General features: G+C 55.7%; 3 protein-coding genes across 5 annotated transcripts; all 3 read left to right on the top strand.

Annotated features, from left to right (window-relative positions):
• Positions 1–22: 22 nt before the first annotated feature.
• On the top strand, positions 23–3,463 carry NR0B2 (nuclear receptor subfamily 0 group B member 2). Its single transcript, XM_009930683.2, has 2 exons — positions 23–1,687; positions 2,159–3,463. Exons 1-2 carry the CDS (start codon positions 1,144–1,146, stop codon positions 2,437–2,439), a joined length of 825 nt encoding a protein of 274 aa, XP_009928985.2. The 5' UTR covers positions 23–1,143; the 3' UTR covers positions 2,440–3,463.
• A 1,693-nt stretch (positions 3,464–5,156) lies between these two features.
• On the top strand, positions 5,157–9,746 carry GPATCH3 (G-patch domain containing 3). Its single transcript, XM_069803234.1, has 7 exons — positions 5,157–5,535; positions 5,818–6,236; positions 7,550–7,718; positions 8,085–8,144; positions 8,415–8,536; positions 8,714–8,841; positions 9,398–9,746. Exons 1-7 carry the CDS (start codon positions 5,178–5,180, stop codon positions 9,615–9,617), a joined length of 1,476 nt encoding a protein of 491 aa, XP_069659335.1. The 5' UTR covers positions 5,157–5,177; the 3' UTR covers positions 9,618–9,746.
• Positions 9,747–10,517: 771 nt separating this feature from the next.
• On the top strand, positions 10,518–16,113 carry GPN2 (GPN-loop GTPase 2). Of its 3 annotated transcripts, none has more exons than XM_069803233.1 (6): positions 10,518–10,613; positions 11,660–12,105; positions 13,655–13,811; positions 13,980–14,140; positions 14,813–14,943; positions 15,455–16,113. In XM_069803233.1, exons 2-6 carry the CDS (start codon positions 11,689–11,691, stop codon positions 15,525–15,527), a joined length of 939 nt encoding a protein of 312 aa, XP_069659334.1. In that variant the 5' UTR covers positions 10,518–10,613; positions 11,660–11,688; the 3' UTR covers positions 15,528–16,113. The 3 variants fall into 3 exon arrangements, with proteins under 3 accessions (XP_069659334.1, XP_069659330.1, XP_069659331.1); XM_069803229.1 differs by having other exon boundaries at positions 13,655–13,875; positions 13,957–14,140; XM_069803230.1 differs by having other exon boundaries at positions 10,587–10,613; positions 11,667–12,105; positions 13,655–13,875; positions 13,957–14,140.
• Positions 16,114–19,631: the final 3,518 nt, after the last annotated feature.

Here is a 19,631-nt window from a genome sequence, read left to right as displayed (position 1 = left end):
GCCTGTGACCCCGCGGGGGGTCAGAGGTCGCCCGGGAACCGCGGGCTCTGCTCCGTGTCTCGGCCGGGCCTTGCTCTGCCTTCCCGGGGGCGCCCGACCACCAGCCATGGTGATGGGGAGCGGCCCTGGAGAGCTGCCGCCGCGGGAGCTGCCGCCGCAGTGCCAGTGCTGGTCCCGGTGCCGGTCCCGGCTCTATCAGCTGCCCCTCGGTCCCTTCTGTGTCCTCCCCGCTCCTTGGCGGGCCAAGGATCTGGCCTTTCCTCCGGCTGAGTTACCGCCATCCCAGGGGACACCCTCTGCCACAGCAATCCCTCGCCCTGCCACCAGGCCCCTTGGAAATCAGCCATTAGAAGCTCAATTCCTGCCTCTAATTTGGCCAATGGGTAAAAATACCTGGTAATTCAAGATGAAAAATCTGACAATTTGCCCTTCCCCTGGCCCGTGTTTCCTCTGAGAGACATGAACCAATGGACGGGCCCTGCCTGGAATTGAATACTACAGTCTGTCAGATCGCTGGGTTCCTAACGACATGTGGCTCCTGTCAGCAAGGTTACGCAAACAGCCGCTGATAAAACGACTTCCAGGTTGCTCTTTCCAAGGCCGGAGCGTACAGGCCGTTGAACACAGGGCCCAGATGAGAGAGAGTGTGTGTGTGTGTGAACCTCCTGGCAGCGACACACACCGTACGGCACTGCCCGATGACAGCTGGGGCCTTGGTGCCATGGTACAGGCTGGGTTAATGACTTTGTTTATACTGTTGGGGTGATGGTGATAAGGCTGCCCAACCCGCCATCCCCCTCCCTGCACCGCTGGCGCTTCATTGAGAAAACAGCCGTTGACGCCGCACCGAGAACTCGTTTGCCCCAGCCAATCAGCCCAGGGATGGCTGGGGTTTTTTTGTTGGTTTTTTTTTTTTTTTAATGAGGACTGCTTAATCACAGAGCGGTCAAGGCTGTGGAGGGGTGTTTCACTGGTGACCCAGCCTTATAAGAGCTGCTTTGAGCAGGCACGGGCTGGCAGAGCCGAGAGGACGGGGAGAGAATCCAGCCTGCGACAGAGGGTTTGGGAGGGATTTTACATCTCTCTCCCATCTGCTGTAGCAGGACCTGAGTTTCACCGAGGATCCGGCCACTCGGCACAGTTATGACCACCAGCGGCATGGACGTGGACTGTGAGAGGTGCCAGTGCCACAGCGATGACAAGCGCACTGCCATCCTCTACACCCTCCTCAGCCAGAACCTCAACCATAGCCGGGGCAGCCGCAGCCCAGCCCACCAGCGCTGCCTCTGCCACCAGCGCCGGACTGTCTGCCTCCGCACACCCCACGTCACCTGCCAGGCAGCCTCCAACGTGCTGGTAAAAACCATCAACTTCATGAAAAACCTCCCTTCCTTCCACCTGCTGCCGCGAGAGGATCAACTCCTGCTGCTGGACAGCTGCTGGGTCCCTCTTTTCCTCCTGGGGCTCGTCCAGGAGATGGTGACCTTCGAGGTGATGGAGACCCCGGCCCCCAGCATGCTTAAGAAGATCCTCCTCGACGGCCAAAGCAAACGAGAGGAGCCCGAGCGGATGCAGCCCACGCTGGCCGCCGTGCAGCGGCTACAGTGCTGCCTCAACACCTTTTGGAGCCTGGACCTGAGTCCCAAGGAATATGCCTACCTGAAAGGAGCCATTCTCTTCAACCCCGGTGAGTGCCCGGCCCTTGTGGCTCTGCCTGCCAGTGGAGAGCGCATCCCACACACGTTAGCATCTGAACACACACCGCTTGGCTTGGAGACATTCAGACCGTGGGCAGGCATGAGAGCAGAGAGGGCTGGTTACCTTATCCTTAACACCAATTGTTACCAAATGTGCCAGGTAGCGGGGAGGAGGGATGTCAAATGTAGTGGTAAAAGCCAGAGACCTTTGCCTGCCCTGCAGATGATAAAGGACCCTGGGATTTACGTTGTAAAGCATGAGTTTGCCCAGTTAACTACTTTTCCACCCTCAAAAGGCAGCCCTGGAATAGCTACGTCTCGGTAGCGCTGCATACATCTCATTAGCGGGGCCTTGGAGATCCCTTCTGAGAAATGGGGAGGGGGAAGGGTGGGAATGGGAGAAACCTGGGGCTGTTTTCCAGCCTCTCTCATCACTGGCTTTTCCTCCTCTCCCTCGGCAGATGTCCCTGGGCTGAGGGCCTCCCTGTACATCGAGAGCCTCCAGCAGGAAGCCCAGAGAGCGCTTCAGGAGGTCCTGCAGCCCCTGCACCCCAAGGACCAGGGCCGCTTTGCCCGCATTTTGCTGATCACCTCCACCTTAAAATCGATCCCTCCCACCCTCATCACAGATCTCTTCTTCCGACCTGTCATCGGCAACGCTGACATCGTCGAGCTCATCGCAGAAATGCTGTACGAAATAACCGGCGGGCAGCTGGCTCCTGCGGCACACGTGGCTTGCTGAGCAACCGTGCTTGCCCGCTGGCCCCGTGGATGCTCCCCATGCCTCGGCGGGCAGCAAAGCGAATCTGGGAGCGGGGATTTAGCGAGAGAAGTGCTCTGGACTCTGCGGGGAATTGCGCGTTTCGGTAGGGCTGAGGTCAGGGGATTCAGCCAGGCTGCAGCAGAGCGCATGGAGAAACGGCTCTGGTTCAGCAGATGTTTACAGCAGCTCCTGCTCCACCTGTGCCCGTCTCCGTTTCAGGGATCGTGTGTGTGGGTGAGGGGTTTCTTTCCCTGTTTGTAGCCAGAGCCACCAGCCAACTGCAAACAGAGCACAGAGCGGGTCGGGTTAGAGCCCGGTCCTGGTTTTTACTCAACAAATCCTTGGTCCTATTGAAATCAATGTGCATTTTGCTGTTGACTCCAAGAGATGAGGTTTGTCCTCAACTAACAGCTTGATTCTGAGGTGTTTAGGCACACTGAAAAACATGTCTTCAGTGGTGTCGCTTACCAAGTGCAAACATTAGGGAATTAGGTCTGGGTGAAGTCTTGGTCTGTCTATTGTGCTTGAAATCTTAGAAATATTCATGAAAGATCTTCCTCAGGCACCAAGAGGGAAAAAGCCAGAGTATTAAATCTTACAGGGTGTACAGATTCACCCCTCTTACTTTTTCTTAGATTGTTTCTTTTCTCCGCAATGCCATGAAATACAACAGGACTGCTCGCAGGGCAATGGGTTACCTAAGACCACCTAAACCTATTGCACATCATTTTGGGCTGTAGGCTTACCTCTGTTTGTGTGACAATAAGTGAACCCTGAGCTGTGAACGCTGCAGAGATGAGCGGAGCTTGTTTGGTGGTACAACCAAATGTCCCTCCCTGGAGTTACAGCCAGGTGCAAGCGTAGCATGCCTGGAAAGCTTGCTCCTCCTGCCTGCAGCTTCTGCAACAAGTTAGATGTCAGTATTTTATAAGTGAACATTCTTGCGGTTTGTATATAAGATGCAGTAAATTATTTTTTTAATAAAAGGTTTTACATTATGGAACATGGTGGTGACTTTTTAGAGATGGTGTTAAATTTCTGGGGGGTTAGAAAAACCGGCTGCAGGCCTGGTGTGGAAAGAACACTCAAATGAAAAGGGGCTTTCCATAAAAATCTGTCTGCCTTGCTGTGGCGAGGGAGCGTTGCGATGTGGACACATGTCGATCACCGCCAGCGGGAGCTGTCTGATGAACAGCCCCGCGGCACAAAAACCCTTGGTGTGCCCAGCAGATGGAATTTCGCAGAGGCAGCGGAATCGCAGCCTGTCCACGCACTGCACCTTTCTCCAGGCATTGAGCCTCGCCCTAGGGCTCCCGGTGCAGCCACCACGTCGGAGGTGGATGCTCTGACTCACCTGGACGCGCACGCAGTTGCCAACAGGCAGCAACACCATCCCATTTGCCATGCCCAACCCAGCCGAGGCGTCGGATAAACCTGCACGAAACCTCCCTGTGCCCCATCACCCTCCTACCCATGGTAACACCTTGACTGTTAGCCAGCAGCCCGGTGGGAGGAAGGACTGCTTCGTCAGTCTGTCCCTCCACCTCTCACCGCTGCTGCTGAACGGTGACAGACGGCTTCCAAGGTGACCTCAGCTCCGTGACGGCCATTTTCCATAGGGAGAGAACACATGAGTCACCGGACGATTTCCGCAGGCCTGTGCCAGCCATGGGCAGCCCTGAGCCACGCAGCCCGGTGATGCGTGCATGAGTCACGGCGCACGGGATGCCGAACAGCCCCACTGCCAGAATTACCCCAAACCTGGCACGCAGACACCTTGGCACAGGTGAGAGCCCCTGGCACCTCCGTCCTGCCACGGGTCCCACCAGCCCCCTGGGGACCGGGGGTCCCGGTGTGGCACCTGCCCGTGTCGCTGCCCATAAGGCAGGTCTGACACCGCAGGGCCACCCCTCCATCGTGGGACACACAGCACTGGGACTTTACCAAGAGGGAAAAGCCAGGACCCCTTGCATGAGGCTACGCTGCGTGGCACTGGGGGGGGGCTGGCCACCCCCAGCACCCTGACACCCCCAGGGTCTGTGACACCCCCCCCCGGAGCCTGGCCAGCCCCTGCTACCCCCATGGCCTGTGACCTCCATTGAGGCCTGGACACCCCCACGGCCTGTGACCCCCATGGGGGGGGGCCTGGCTGTCCCCAGGGCCTGTGCCCCCCCCCGGGGCCTACCCACCCGCTGCCACCCCCATGGCCTGTGACCTCCATTGAGACCTGGACACCCCCACGGCCTGTGACCCCCATGGCGAGGGGGGGGGCCTGGCTGTCCCCAGGGCCTGTGCCCCCCCCGGGGCCTACCCACCCCCTGCCACCCCCATGGCCTGTGACCTCCATTGAGGCCTGGACACCCCCAAGGCCTGTGACCCCCATGGCGAGGGGGGGCCTGGCTGTCCCCAGGGCCTGTGCCCCTCCTCGGGGCCTACCCACCCCCTGCCACCCCCATGGCCTGCGACCTCCATTGAGGCCTGGCCACCCCCAGCGCCCTGACACCCCCAGGGCCTGTGACCCCCATCGGGGGGGACCTGGCTGTCCCCGGGGCCTGTGCCCCCCCCGCCGGGCCCTGGCCGCCCCCAAGACCCCCCCTCGCCCCCTCCCGACTGCAGCGCCTTCTCCCGCCACCAGGGGGCGCCCGCTCCGCGCACCGGGAGTTGACGTCATCACCGCGCGCCCAAACGGCCGTGACGCGCCGTCCCGGTGAGGCAAGATGGCGGCGCCCAGCTGTAGCGCCGGTAATGGCGGTGCTGCCGCCGCCCGCTACTGTTTGGTGAGCGGTATCCCGGCCGCGCTGCGTTCCGCCCAGCTCCGCGCTTATTTCAGCCAGTTCGTGGAGGCCGGAGGCTTCCTCTGCTTCCACTACCGCCACCGCCCCGAGCGCCTACCGGGGAGCGGCGGCGAGGAGGCCGCGGCGCCGCCGCGCACTTGCTCCTGCCTGGTGGCCGTGCAGCCCGGCCGCGCCCGCCGCCTCGTCCGCATGTACTCGGGCAAGCGCTGGGTCGGGCCCGGCGGCGCCTCGCTGCCCGGCCGCTGCCTCATCCGAAGGGTCCGTCTCAGCCCCGGGACAGGTACGAGCGGGAACCGGGGGGGAGGGTCGGGCATCGCTCCTCCTCATGGGCCTGGGAGGGTCTGGAGGACCCGTTGGGCACTGGATCCCGCCTCTACGGGTCCCAGCAGGCAACCCGAGGGCACCGGGAGGTTAAAAGCCCTCACGGAGTTTCCTCAATGCCTTGAATCCATTATGAGGCAAGAAGAATCTGTTTGGGGTGTGCTCATCCCCCTCCTGCCTGATTTACCCCTCTCTGCTGGAGCGTGTGTTCCCCCACAAAACCATTCCTTCTCTCCTCCAGGCACAGAGACATCTCTCTACAGCGGGGACAAGACGGCCGCAGGTGAATCTGTTGCAGAAGCGGACTTGAAGCGGCTGCCAGAGTTCAACCCCCCTTCCTTCATGCCTTACGGGAACGTGGGCACTCCTCTGAAAGTTTTTCTGGAGCTGATCCGGGCCTGCAGGCTGCCTCCCCGGATTATCAAGAAATTGCAGCTGGATTTTCCAAGGACAGGCTCATCCCGTAGGTATGGGAATGTGCCTTTTGAATACCAGGACACTGAGACAGTTATAAAAGAAGAAAGAGTTTACACTGCTACAGGGGATGAGATCACAGAGGAAGAGGGGCCTGCGGCAAGATCTGAGGTGACTCACCCAGCCAGTGCTGAGGAAGATGAGGAGGGGCAGGAGAAGGAGGAAGAGGAGTCGCACTCGGATGACGTAAGTGGATTTTTCTAGCACCGTCCAAGGTTAGCCATTACAGCTGCAAAGCTGTGCAGGCCGATATAACTCTCTCAGAGCTCATTTTTAATTTTTTAATTGTATTGTATAAATCGCTTGTCTAAAAATGGTGTTAAAATACAGTTGTTCGCGTCTTGGTGCACTGAGCCCCTTGGCGCATGAACAGTGTGGGCATTAATGCCCCAAACTGCTTGCCCAAATCAAGCCAGTTATAGGGGTTGAGCCCAAAGGGTTTGGTCCAGAGGAGCGAGCACAGGCAGAGGCTGGTGGTGCAGGAGCAGGTCTCTGCCCTGCTGCGTGACAGATTGACCCAACTCTGCTGTTGCTTGTGAATGAGGTGACCGGAGATTCGGGAGCACGTTCGTGTGCTGGAAACGACATGCGGAGCTGTACAAATGGTTGACCTTGAATGCTCCTGTGATTGAAGTTAGTCGTTCTGAGAAAAATGGCTTTCGTGACAAAGACTCCTAGAAAACTGGGCTGGACAGGCTCTCCAGAGATTATCTCGCTCCCTCCACCTGACAGACGCCTGTCTAGCCTGTTCTCAAAACCTCTGTCATTACAGAGGCAGCACAATCCTGAGGCAAGCCATTCCCGTTCTTTGCTATACCAGAATTAACTTAGATGCCAAATCTTTGCTGCAATTTTATCCCATTAGGTTCTCCTAGCAACAGCGGACATAGAGAACGCTTTGTTCCCTCCTTTGCAAACTTTTAATTCAGTCTTTTCTTCTCCAGACTAAACAGACTCCTCTAGCTGTTTCTCACAGGCTCTGTTTCCTGGATCTGTAGTGATTCTTTTGGCTGTTCCTTAGTTTGTTAATGTCTTCCTTGGAGGGCTGTGCCCAGAATTGGGCAGGCAGCAGTAAAGCTGTCAGTCTGATCTGTGTCTGTGCCAGCAAGCTGCTTCACTGGAACCAACACAATCTCTTTAGGGATCAGCTTGAGTGGAATTAATTTGTTGCTAGTGCTGACTTTACGTACAACACACCTGCTCCTTAAATGGGCATCTTAGCGTTACAGATTGGGTACGCTGCTGAAAGCATGCTGTGAAGTGGGTGTGATGTGGTATTTTTCACCACTTCTGTCTGCTGACTCTGAAGATGGCATTAGTCAGGGGAATGAGGTCATCAGTGCTGGTCGTGTTAGTGCCTGAAAACAGCAGGCTGAGACGAGCTCTGTTGACAAAGCTGTTTCATAGGGAAGGCGTTGCGATGGGCCGCGAGGGTCAGGGAAACAGGGAGGAGGCTGTGTGCTGTTGGTGTCACCCACCTTTCACCGGCTCCTTTGCAGGACACCTGTGAGGAATGGGAGCGACACGAGGCTCTGCACGAGGATGTGACCAAGCAGGACCGTGTGGAGGAGCGGCTCTTTGAAGAGGAGATTGAGCTGAAGTGGGAGAAAGGCGGCTCTGGCCTTGTCTTCTACACGGATGCTCAGTACTGGCAGGAGCAGAATGGAGGTAACGTTGGTGTTTGTGTCGCTGAGCCACAAACTAAGCACCATGAGCTGGGGACCCCGGCCTTGCGGATAAATCAGGTATAGCCCCGTATGAGCATTCCAGATCAGCTACAGATACAGGCATCTTGCCATCACTTTTTAAACCTTCCCTTGATCACAAAACCTGCCGTGGTTCGATCCAGTCACCAGACACCCCAGTGGTCTTACTGGCAACCTGTCATCTAAGCGCTGTGGTTTGTGGGGTCTCTAATACTGTTTCCTTCCCATTTTGTTAGAGAAAATAGTGAGCTGGGCCACCAGCAAACAGCTTTTCCTTGGCAGACTTCCACAACCATCACTAAAACCGGTGCTTTCCTTCTCTCGGCAGACTTTGATGAGCAGACGGCAGACGATTGGGATGTGGACATGAGCATCTACTACGACAAAGGTATCTGAGCTGAAACCCCCCTGAAAAACATGGAGGTTGGGAAATTCTGACCCTGCAGAATTTCTGCAGCAGGGAGCTCTTTGGCTCTGTCATCCTTTGAAAGCGTCCGAGATGTCAGTGTACTTGAAACAACGTTTTTCTTGTTTGGCAGCGAGAGTTGCCAAAAAGAACGGGTTCTGCCTCCTTGTTGCGTGGTGCTCTGGGGGAAATGATGGTAGTGAACGGCTTTCCTGAGCTGTGCTGCTGTCACTCTTGCTTCTTTCTCCCTAGATGGAGGTGATAAGGATGCTCGGGACTCGGTCCAGATGTGGCTGGAACAGCGACTCCGGGATGGCTTGGAGGATGGGTCTGTTTCAGGGCAACAGATTGGCACCTTTGAGAGACACACCAAGGTGACTTCTGGATACATGTTCAGGAGAGGATGGGGCAGGACAGGAAAGGTGGCGATGCTCAGAGGATGTGGGTTAGGGGGAGGAGAGATCTTGGATGTGGGGAGTGGGCAGAGGGTTCTGGGAAGATGAGGATGGCCTTTGTGCAGCAACTCTGACATTTTTTTTCCCCTCTCCCAGGGCTTTGGCAGGAAGGTGCTGGAGCGGCAGGGCTGGACGGAGGGGCTGGGGCTGGGGAGCAGCAATTCTGGAATGGCCGAAGCTCTGGACAACGAGGGTCAGAACCCCAGATGCAAGAGGGGGCTGGGGTGAGTACCCAACCCTGCTTGGGCTCTCTGGGCTGATGCAGCAGGTAACTGGCTGCAAAAGGAGCGGAGTGTGAAACAGAACTGTAAGGCCGTCCCAAGGATCTGCCTTTCTCTGCGCAGCTGGTGGCAGGGCCTGCCACAGTGCTCTTCCTGACAGTCCAGTGCTCCTTAGAGGAGCTTGTGGTGTTAGAGCAGGACAGAAACCATTTGCAGGTTCATGCAGCACACAAACAGAGTGCGCTGCGCTTGAGGATTGAGGGTCACCTCTGCTATGGTATTCTTGTGGGGAGAGCCCAAGTGACCTCAGCTGCAGCTGTGCACCTTCACCCCTGCCTTCTCTGTGGGGCTTCTGGAGGCTTTCTGTGGTGCTGTGTTTCACTGTGAGGACTGGCTCTTGTTCTAGAACAATCTCGCAGCCAGGAATAGGACAAGAATCCTTATTGCCCTGTATTGGTCCACTTTCCCCTTGCAGGATGTGAAGGAAATGAGCTGGGATGCACAGGGGTGTCCGACTGCCTCAGCAATGTTGAACCAAACGTTTCCTGCTTCCCTCTAGGTACCACGGGGAGAAACTGCCAACTTTCAGCAAGGTGAAAAAACCCCGGCGGGACGCTCCCATCCTCATCTCAACCGTCTATGATGACCCTGACCCAAAGGACAGTGGTGACCAGTTGCTCAGGCGCCAGCCACCCACTGCCATGAAGTACAGGCAGGATATGGCGTTTGTCCGAGCATCACACGGTGCTCTGGAGAGCTTCAGTGCCCAGTCATGCTGAGCAGACTGTCACAGAGCCTTTGTACTGGTTCTGCTCCTGTCGAGCACAGGCTGGCTCCTGGTCTTGGGTTTGGAGCAGGGTATTCATATATTTATTTTTGGAAGAAATATAGACTTGTAACAAAAATTGCCTCAGGGTTTGGTTTTTTTTTTACTGCAATTGAACCATTCAAGTGAGAGGAAAATAGTGCTCGTCCTGGTTGTTCAGTGGGAACGGAGAAGGGTGTTGCGTTTCTGACTGGCTGTTTAAAGCTGATACTACTGCCTGGGTAAACCAAGCTTGTGTGCTAGGTCAGCCTAAAAAACCAGAACTTGTAGTTCATGGCTGCCTGAGACCTGGGGAAGGACAAGTACAGACAGGGCCCCAGCTGTGGCACGGTAACTGTCCTGCCGAAAGCTCGCTGCTGGCCCACAGCTTCGCGTTGCTTGGGCGTGACGATCCCACACTCCTGGGAGAAACTCGTTGGGATGAAACACTCATCCTGGCAGCCTCCAGAGGAATTTTGTGGGAGGCGTTTCCCTGCGGTCGGGTGTAGCGGGTGCTTCCTTCCACGGCTCTCCGACGTGCTCTGCCCCGTTTTCCTGATGCAGGCACTCTTCTGGGGGAGGGGAGAGCCTCCGTCCCAGTGACCCAGTACTGGAGGGTTAAATTGGTGAATGCTCTGCTGGCAGGCTCTGGTTTGGCCCCGTGCACCTTCCTTAAGGCTATCTGTGTCGGGGCGAGGGGATGCAGGGTGTAATTTTCCCTTCTCTTGGAGACAGAGCTGGGGCCGGGGGGGTTTGCTGGAAGGACAAGGGCCATCGCCGGGACTCGAACCGGCGACCCGGGAATCGGGGTCCGGGTCGCGGGTTCGAGTCCCGGCGATGGAAGAGCAGCGCGTCCCTCCGGCCACCAGGGGGCGCCGTAGTAGCGGCGGCCGCTCCTCGCCCGGAACGCGTCGCTCGGGCCCCGCGGCGACCCGGACCCAGCGGCGGGGGGGACCGGCGGCGGCAGGCGGTGAGCGGCCTACCGGGCCCGGGGGTGGTCTACCGGGGCGGGGAGGGGGTGATGAGAGGATGGAGGGACCTGAGCAAGGAGGGGATGTGGGGGAGAAGGGGGGCGCGGAGGAACGGGAGTCGTAGGGGAGAAGGGGAGGACGTGGGGGAAGGGGGAACGTGGCGGGGGGACATGGGGATAAAGGGGGGGATGTGAGGGGAAAGGGTGTTGTGGGGAAGAAGGGACATGGGGGGGACATTGGGGAGAAGAGGGGGACATTGGGGAGAAGAGGGGGACATGGGGGGGATGTGGGGGGAAGGGGTGTTGTGGGGAAGAAAGGACATGGGGGGGACGTGGGGGAGAAGAGGGGGACATGGGGATAAGGGGGGGATGTGGGGGGAAGGGGTGTTGTGGGGAAGAAAGGACATGGGGGGGACATGGGGGAGAAGGGGGAGAAGAGGAGAACATGGGGAGAAGAGGAGAACATGGGGAGAAGTGGGGATGGAGGAAGAGGGGACACGGCAGGAAGAGTTGACGTGGGACATGGCGGGGCAGGGGATATGGTGTGGAGAAGGGATGTGGGAGGGGGGACATAGGCTGGCGTGGGGAGAAGGGAGGATATGCGGAGAGTGGGAATATGGGGGTTACGTGGGGAGGAGAGGGGACACTGGAGGAGAAAAGGGACGTGGAGAAATAGAGGGAAGGACATAAGGACATGCTGGGGCGAGGGAGGGAATGTGTGGGTGCTGCCACGTCAGGAAGGACCCAACTAGGGTAAAACTCACCCCACACGCAGGCAGGAGTAGGGATCTGCATCCCACAAGCACAGCCCTGGGGGTCTGGCTGGGGGGTTGTGCCTGTTTTCAGCCCTGGTGTCACCAGCTGGGGGGTAACAGGGTAATGTCCGCCCCAGCATGGGGCTCAGCTGTGCAAGGAGTGACAGGAGGCAGCAGTTACACAATGGCACTTTCCCTTCCTCTCCACCCGCTCCCTGGGTGTGAATTTCAGCAGATTGCTTTCGTATAAATGCAAATAAAATGGTAAATGGGAGTTTTTCCTTTCTCAAGTCAACAGAAGGAGAAGGAAATGAGCCAACATGTCTGAGGGCAGCAAGGGGAGCTTGCTGGCCTTTGGCCAGGTGGTGATCGGGCCTCCGGGCTCCGGGAAGACAACCTACTGTCATGGCATGCAGGAGTTCATGGGCAGGATCGGGCGCAAGGTGACGGTGGTGAACCTGGACCCCGCCAACGAGGCGATGCCCTACCAGTGTGCCGTGGACATCGCCGAACTCATCACCCTGCCTGATGTAATGGAGAACTTGAAGCTGGGGCCCAACGGGGGGTTGATCTACTGCATGGAGTACCTGGAGGCCAACTTCGACTGGCTGCAGGAGAAGCTGGCTGCGTTCAGGGGTCACTACTACTTGTTTGACTGCCCAGGGCAGGTAGAGCTCTACACCCACCACGACGCCCTGAAGAACGTCTTCGCGCAGTTGGCCAAGTGGAATTTCAGGGTAGGTTTGGTGCTCCGTGGGGAGCTGGGATTGGTGCCTGGCACCCCACGTGCTTGTACAAGGGGCTTAGAAGCTGTACACCGCACAGTCAGAGCTTTTGATTGTGGGTACTAATGACTGTTTTCTTTACTAACATGTTTGGCCTTTCATGTGAAACAGCTTTGTCAGGGAAGGAGGGGAATTTTGCCCCATTTTATGCTCGGAGGGATTGGCAAGAGAGTGGCTTGTTCAGGGCATTTAATGCAGTGGAATTATGAACAGAAGCATGGATTCCTTCCTCACACACTCTCGCTGTGCTCCAGGGTCCTCTCCACAGACCTCGTGTGTTTTATCTGAGTGGGCGCTGTATTTTGGAATGGGGTGGTAGATGTGTGCGCTGAGCGAGCGGGGACCCTTGGCACTGCACTATGAGAAATTCAGGCGTCATCTCAGGCCCTACATGGCTCTCCTGCTGCCAAGCTGAATCGCTCTGCACATTGTAGTACGTGCTCTGTGCTTTCTTGCACAATGGAAGATGCAAATGAGGAAGCGCAGGTGAGAAGAGTCCCATAACCAAGCTAACTTGCTTACATTGCATTTGTTTTGCATTTGGGCCAAACCATGAATGTGCAAACTGTGTATGGTGTGAGCAAGAAGGGCAAGTTCGTTTGCTTGAGACTGTCACTGGGAATCTGCACAGTGGAGATTATTTTTATTCAAATAGATGTACATGAAATTGTAGTTACTAAAAAAAGATAGTTACACTGCTGTTTTGATGCTCACTTGAGTGCCTACACCTGCCTGTGAGCTTTAAACTGGCTTTTTTTGCTGCAGAAGCATAGCTGTGACTCAACCACACTCAACTATAGAGCCCTGACTTTGAGTAATATTGTGTAACAGGCAGTAACTTAACAGAGATCTCGGACCACATTGTTACAGCTGCACAAAACACAAGGAATAAAACAGCTCATTAATTTAATTATTAATTATTATTTCAAACCACATGACAATTGGTTCTCCCAGCAGAGCGTGGTGTGCTACAGTTATTGCTCCTGAGTGTATGCTGTGCGTGAGCATTCCTGTGGGAAAGGTGGAAATCTGGAGGCAGTCGTGTCATTCAGAAGGAGAGTTCACCCCAGCTCCCACCCCTGAAAAACCTGCAGAGTTCAGACAAGCATGGAAACTTCATCTGCAAAGAAAGAAGCCCTCAGAAAAGGGAGAGCGGTTGCAGGTTTAAGTGCCTTTCAGTACTGCTGGTGGAGCTCAGCACCCCTATAAGCCTCCGCAGAGCCCTTTCTGTGCAGCAGCACCCTGGGTCCTGAATCCCCCAGGTTGTCTACGGGTGTGGCAATATATACTTCTCTCTATATATGTGCACTCATATGTGAGGATGGTTTATATGCAGGAGGTAGAAAGTATGTGGTAACTTTCCCTGCATGGGAGTCCATGTGATTATGGTCAGGTCCGGACAGATTGTCCTTTAGCCACTTCTCAGACTCTCCCAAAAGCAAGCAGGTGGACTTATCACTGGTCTGACCTTGTGCTGTTGCTTTGTGCCTTTGCTGTCCAGCTGGCTGCAGTGCATTTGGTGGATTCTCACTACTGCACGGACCCTGGCAAGTTTATCTCTGTTCTCTGCACCTCGCTCTCCACCATGCTGCATGTGGAACTGCCCCATGTTAACGTCCTCTCCAAGATGGACCTGATCGAGCAATACGGCAAGCTGGGTAAGAGCCTTTGCAAGAGAGACACGTGGAATTGGGCTGCATCAGGTGTAAATTACCTGTTTGGGTACAGGGATGTATTGCTGGGAGATGTTCAGGGAACTGGTGTAAATCTCACTGGGTTCTTCAATTTACAAATTGCCTTCAGAGCTTCTTGGTGTTTCCCTGCAGCTTTCAACCTGGATTATTACACAGAGGTCCTGGACCTCTCTTACTTGGTTGACCATTTAGCTTCTGACCCCTTCTTCAGAAATTACCGCCGCCTCAATGAGAAGCTGGTGGAGGTGATCGAGGACTACAGCCTGGTGTCCTTCGTTCCGCTCAACGTCCAGGTGATGCAGCAGGAGGAGTGGGGCAGAGAGAACAGGGAGTGTTGGATATGTAGTCAGCAGGTTTGGTAGCAGCTACGTTACATCTGCTTAGAGCCATGAGGGCTGAAAACCTTGGCTGTGAAGAGACTCGGGGATGGAGGAGGACAGTGAAACACACCCAGACTTGTAAATCATCTGTGGCAGCCAAAGGAAAAGAAAAGGCTAATGAGCTTGGGGCTATGTGGGCCTTGTGTCTTGGGGTGGGGAATTAAGACTCCCCCTTCATTCAACTCCTCTGTGCCTGCATTTCAAATCTGGGCAAAGTATTACCTGAAATGGTGTTAAATTAGGTAGCACAAAATAATTAGAAGATTGGGAGGAATACATTTGGGAGGAAGGGCTGAAAACGTTAATCTGGTAGTTTGCAGAAGTGTCAACAGAGGCAAATAGGCTGAGACAAGAGGTGATGAAAGGGTGGAGGGTGTCAGCCCATCATGCATTCAGGCTCCACAGCGGGTGCACCTGTTTGTCCTGTGGCCCCTCTGGGCGCCGGGAGGCCGGCAGCATCCTCGGGGCGTTGGGTGCTGTGTGGGTGGCCCAGAGCCTCGGAGAAAATCCATGGTAAAGCCCAGCACGAGCTCTTGCCTCCGGGGAAGGACCAGATTCCCTGTGTATCATCTCCCTTCCTTTCAGGATAAGGAGAGCATGCGGCAGGTGATGCAGGCAGTGGACAAAGCCAACGGCTATTCCTTCGGAGACCAGGAGCACAGGAGCCTGGAAGCTCTGATGTCGGCAGCAGTGGGAGCCGATTTCCACTTTGCTTCGTATCCTTCTCCACCGATCCTGTGTTGTGTTGAATTTTAATTTGTCCTTCCTTGGGGAAGAGAGGCTGGAGGTGGACCTGGCAGTTTGCAGGCCCAGGTTGTTACTAACATCATCTGATGCTATTTGGTGATGTGCATGTAGCGAGTCAGTACGGCTCAGCCCAGACCTTAGCAGACAGTTGTCCGCACCAAAGCCACCACATTTGTTGCTAATTGATGCTGTGAATGTGGGAGGAATCTTTTGACAACTTTCCTGTCTCTCACACTCACTTGGACTGGTTCATTCCACCTCATCCAAACCATACAATTGATTCTCCTGTACTTGTCGGGTCTGGGATCAGCCAGAGCCAGAAATAACTCAGGTGATGCGTGCAGCTGCCAGTACTGCAGTCTTCCTGCCAGCCTTCAGGCTAATGTGGGGCTGGTTCCTTGCCCAAGAACATTAAGAGCTCCTTGCAGAAGGGAGTGTTTGAGCCCAGCCCCTTGTTTTCCTTAATTACTGCGTTATCAGCACGCTTGCAGTGCAGGAGAGGTATGTGCAATCTCAGGACAAAGCAGTGGAAGAAGAAGTGATGGATCTGTAACACACCCACCTCTTCCACAGCTGCTCTCGGTTTTGACACCTCTCCTTTTCCTACCAGGAGCTTAAGGGATCTCTGCATTGTGTGACTCAGACCGAGTGAAAGCCTGTCTAGGCAGAGGTCTGGCTGCTGGACTCCCTCTCTGTAAGGGTTTGACCTCTTGTGCTTCAGCCCTGCTGCACAGAGCAGTGTTTTTGCAGAAGGGCGATGGCTGAGTGACCAGCAAGCCGGGTCTTCCCTTAGAAACAAGAGAGATTTAGCCAGGTGAAGGCAGGGTTAGCAAGAGAAGAGAAGCAAGATAAAGGAGACTGACCTTTGCCAAGTCTCCTCCCCATCATGACCAACGCAGATCCAGAGAAAGAAAAATTAGTTTGACTGTCTCCTCTGCAGTGAGACTTGAGACAAAAGTTCTGGGTTTACCACACAGGAGGAGCATGCATGGGCCTCGTGCTCAGAGGAGTATCCAGGCTGAGAAGCCTCCAGTCTGTCTCAAGGAGGACAGCAAGATGGTTGGTTTTCTTTTTTTTTTTTTTTTTTTTAAATAATGATGGACTCTTTCTTAATAAAACGCTCCTTCGTCTCGCTTTCATCTTGTGAGTTTGCTGAACCTGAATAAATAAAACCAAGAGTGCTACAGAGCCCGAGGCTAAAAAGCCTCTGGTGGGAACGTCACAGCAGCTGCTGTGTTGTGTACTTTGCAGAAAGGCTCCGTGTTTGCGACGTCGTGTTCCTCTATGATCTGCCTGAGAACAGACAAAGCGTTTGCTGGAGGGAGCGAGGAAGAGTGACTGTGGGACGTGAAAGCAGGTCACTCCTCATGTGTGCTTATCCAGGGGCTGAACGCTGGCGGTTGGTGTGCACGCAGCGCGCTGACAGCGACGCGTAAACTGCAAGCTCGGCTTTTGTAGGCTTTTGATTAAGAAAGACCCTGTGTGACTCAGCAGGAGGTTGGAGCACATCGTTTGCATGTAAGGCCTTTCCCAGCAGCTGGCTTGTCTGCCCTCATCCACCTTCGTTTTTCTGGGCTTGCTTTCTCCAGTACCTTCTCCAGATCCCAAATCCTGGGGCTTCCCCTCTTCCCCAGGTAATTCCCTCTCACCAGCTGGCTGCAGCTCCTGATGGTGATGGCAGCAGCTCCCAGCCTCAGGTGCCACCTCTTCTGCATCCCCACTGCAGACAGCAGCTTGGGTCCATCAGTGCTGTGAATTGGGAAGGCTGGGGTGATGAAAAGCAAGGCGTCCACACCAAGCAGCCCTCCGAGTGCCTCCCGGCAGCTTGCACAGCCGCATGTGGGATGGGAGCGGGCGAGATTCCCGGCTCCCAGCTCGGTGTGCAGACTCAGCATCGTGTCTTGCCCAAGACCTTGCATAAAATAAGACAGCTCTTTTGCAGGACAGTTTGGTGCTTAGCAGAGCGATTGCAGGCCACTGACTCAGTGAATCTGAATGTCAGTGGGGTCTTGCTTAGCAGGGACTGCAGTTAGGCGGGGAGTTAAAACTAAATTTTCCTGCGTCTCACAGCTTTGTGGCCAGGATTTGGAGACAGGGAGGGTGGAGACACACACTTCCATGCACGTGCACACACACTCACACTTGTGTGTTAACCAGAGAGATAGTTCACGATGAAAGACTACACTGACATTTCAAATATAGAAGTCAAATTCGTGTCTGCTGTCAGTGCCTGAGCTCTTTTCCCAAGAGCCCGGGGACTTCCCTGGGTGTTCCTGGCTGAAACCCAGCAGCTGCATTTCAGTGCTATCTGGGGTGAAGGTCTGGAAGCCAATCTAACCATAACCAGAGCTGAAACTCCATCCTTGCTGTATGGGCTTGTCCTGGTCATCTTTGAGCCCTTAGTCGCTGTAAAGGGATGGAAGATGTGATCATAAAAATGTGAATTTTATGGCTGGTTTTTTCATGGTTTTGAGAGATTTAGTGGCTTAAAAGGGTATTGTCAGGTCAAGCTGGAGTTATGCAAGAGCCATCAAAGCTTTTGTGGCTGTTTGGCTCTTTTATTTTAATACCCAGGCAGTATCTGCAGCCCCAGCCTTGCCACGCTGTGCTGGTGCTGGAGAAAATGGAAATCAAAGGTGACAGAAACTTCTCAGCTCAGGGAACCTCTGCCGTGTCCAAACCAAGAAATGCTGAGGTCTAAAAGAGCTACAGCCTGAAAAGTACAGCGTTTTTGCACCAAGGGCCTCTTCGCAGCCCGGGTGTGGAAATCGGGGCCTGAATTGGGACCCGCAGCTCAGCAGGGTCGACACTCGCTGCTCTTGGTCAGGGCAAAGCAGAAAATGGCTCTGCAGTGGGCAAGGATAGCCGAGGGACCCCGGGCGCAAAATCCAGCTGGCTCCTGCTCCCACATGTCCCCACGTTGGGAGGGGACGGCCTTGCTGAGGCTCCTGGGGCTGAGGGAGGTGACACTTTGGCTCCTGTCGCTCCCGTTGAGCAATCGGCTGGGGCAAAGGGCCAGGATTAGTCACCCCAATTGAGGCACATCCCTGGGGGCGGGGGGCATGCTTTTTGCCGAGCTGGTCCTACCTGCCCTGGCCCCTCCAAGTCCGGGACTGGGAGAGGCTGAGCCCACCCTGATGGCACGTGGGACCTCCTGGGTGAGACTGAACACGGCAGGTCATGGTTTTTTGGGATGGAGAGGATTTGGACTTCAGTTGCAGCCACTGAGCTGGGAATGGAATGGAATGGAATGGAATGGAATGCTGTGCTCCCCGCCTCTGGCTTCCAGCACCAACCCCTGTCTTGCGGCCGGGCCACCACACCAGAGTCCTGGTTGCCCATCCCACCCGGCAAAGTGTCACCACAGCTGCTTGCTGGAGAGGCAGCAGCACCCCAGAGCCGGGTTACCCTCAGACAGCTGCAGGGTCCCTCTCCATAGCCCAAAATACAGGGGGCCAAGTCAGCCAGCCAGGCTGGTGCAAATGTGGGTACCAGGATGAAATACTGAGTATTTTTGGCAGTCCCCAGTCATTGCGATGTAGGTCAGGGCTCAGTCCCACGCCTGGAGTGTCCCCAGGGCTGTAGGACAGACAAGACAGTGGGCTAAAATGCAGAGGATGGGGTCAGCATGACACCAGGAGTATCTGCCCCAGGAGAGGCTGGGGGATGCCAGCTCCATCACAGGGCTCCTGCTCAAAGGCTGTGAGTTTCCCCATCAAGTGGTGCTCTCTGAGGGGGTATGAAAAGCCTCTCCAAAAACTAAAAAGCCCCCAGACCAGGCACCCAGGGCAGGCCTGGCACACCTGTACCTGCCTGGCAGGAGGCTGCCCATCACCACCCCTGGGACAAATGGTGACAGCTAGCCAGCACCATCTCGCTTGGGTGCTACGACTCAGCCTCAACTGGCCCTGCCAGGCAGCCAGGAGCCAGCCAGCCCTGGCCCCGGGGGATGAATCCCTGTGGGGAGGTTGTGAGAGCTGGGGACAAGGGACAAACCTGGCTGTGGGTCCTGCAGCCCGCCAGCCCCACTCAGGACTGGCAGAGCCTTTTGCAGGCAGCGTGGCCAGGGGCATCATCCCCCACTTGCCCTCAGAGACCTGTTTCAGTAGCCTTAGCCCCATGGCTACTAGCTATGGGGGGGGCAGCCCCTGTGAATGGGGCTGTACCCGGACCCTGCTCCCAGTCCCTTGCTGGGAGGGTGGCTCCAGGGTGGGGGACACTCCCTGGCCCCAAGGCACCAGTGTTCCTTTGCTTTACTGGTGTTAAAGCTACTAAAACACATATATTTGAAAGTTTTGCTGTGCACCCCTTCTTGCACACGGTGTCAGGGATGCTGAGAGCATCGCCCCAGCCATGGGACGAGGATGAGGATCAGGGTCCCAATGTCTCCCTGGTCCCCTCTGTCTGGGTCCCACCACCCTATGTGAAATGGGGGGGGCCAGGAGGACCCCAGGGAACACCCTGCGCTCCCCAGCAGCACAACCATCTCACAGGAGGCGTTGCGGGGCCCAGGGCCTTCCTCCCAGCCCCAAAAAGCTGCTGGACCGGCTGGGAGGCCGGGGAGCATTGTCCTCCTACACCGCCCAGCCACTCTGCAATTTTGGGCGCTGTCAAAATCGGTTAACTCCTGGGAGGCCAGCAGGAGCCCCGTTGTCCT

The sequence above is a fragment of the Haliaeetus albicilla genome, chromosome 16, assembly GCF_947461875.1.
Source record: "Haliaeetus albicilla chromosome 16, bHalAlb1.1, whole genome shotgun sequence".
NCBI classification, from domain to species: domain Eukaryota; kingdom Metazoa; phylum Chordata; class Aves; order Accipitriformes; family Accipitridae; genus Haliaeetus; species Haliaeetus albicilla.
The sequence above is the reverse complement of the archived record's forward strand: the minus strand, read 5'-3'. Positions and strand labels throughout refer to the sequence as shown.

Excerpts from the sequence above, each read along its gene's own strand:
- GPN2 (XM_069803229.1), top strand. The coding sequence starts at position 11,689 with ATGTCTGAGGGCAGCAAGGGGAGCTTGCTGGCCTTTGGCCAGGTGGTG. Across the intron at positions 12,106-13,654 it reads TGGCCAAGTGGAATTTCAGG|CTGGCTGCAGTGCATTTGGT; the intron begins GTAGGTTTGGTG and ends TTTGCTGTCCAG. Across the intron at positions 14,141-14,812 it reads TCGTTCCGCTCAACGTCCAG|GATAAGGAGAGCATGCGGCA; the intron begins GTGATGCAGCAG and ends CCTTCCTTTCAG.
- NR0B2 (XM_009930683.2), top strand. The coding sequence starts at position 1,144 with ATGACCACCAGCGGCATGGACGTGGACTGTGAGAGGTGCCAGTGCCAC. Across the intron at positions 1,688-2,158 it reads AGCCATTCTCTTCAACCCCG|ATGTCCCTGGGCTGAGGGCC; the intron begins GTGAGTGCCCGG and ends CTCCCTCGGCAG.
- GPATCH3 (XM_069803234.1), top strand. The coding sequence starts at position 5,178 with ATGGCGGCGCCCAGCTGTAGCGCCGGTAATGGCGGTGCTGCCGCCGCC. Across the intron at positions 6,237-7,549 it reads AGGAGTCGCACTCGGATGAC|GACACCTGTGAGGAATGGGA; the intron begins GTAAGTGGATTT and ends GCTCCTTTGCAG. Across the intron at positions 8,537-8,713 it reads CCTTTGAGAGACACACCAAG|GGCTTTGGCAGGAAGGTGCT; the intron begins GTGACTTCTGGA and ends CCCCTCTCCCAG.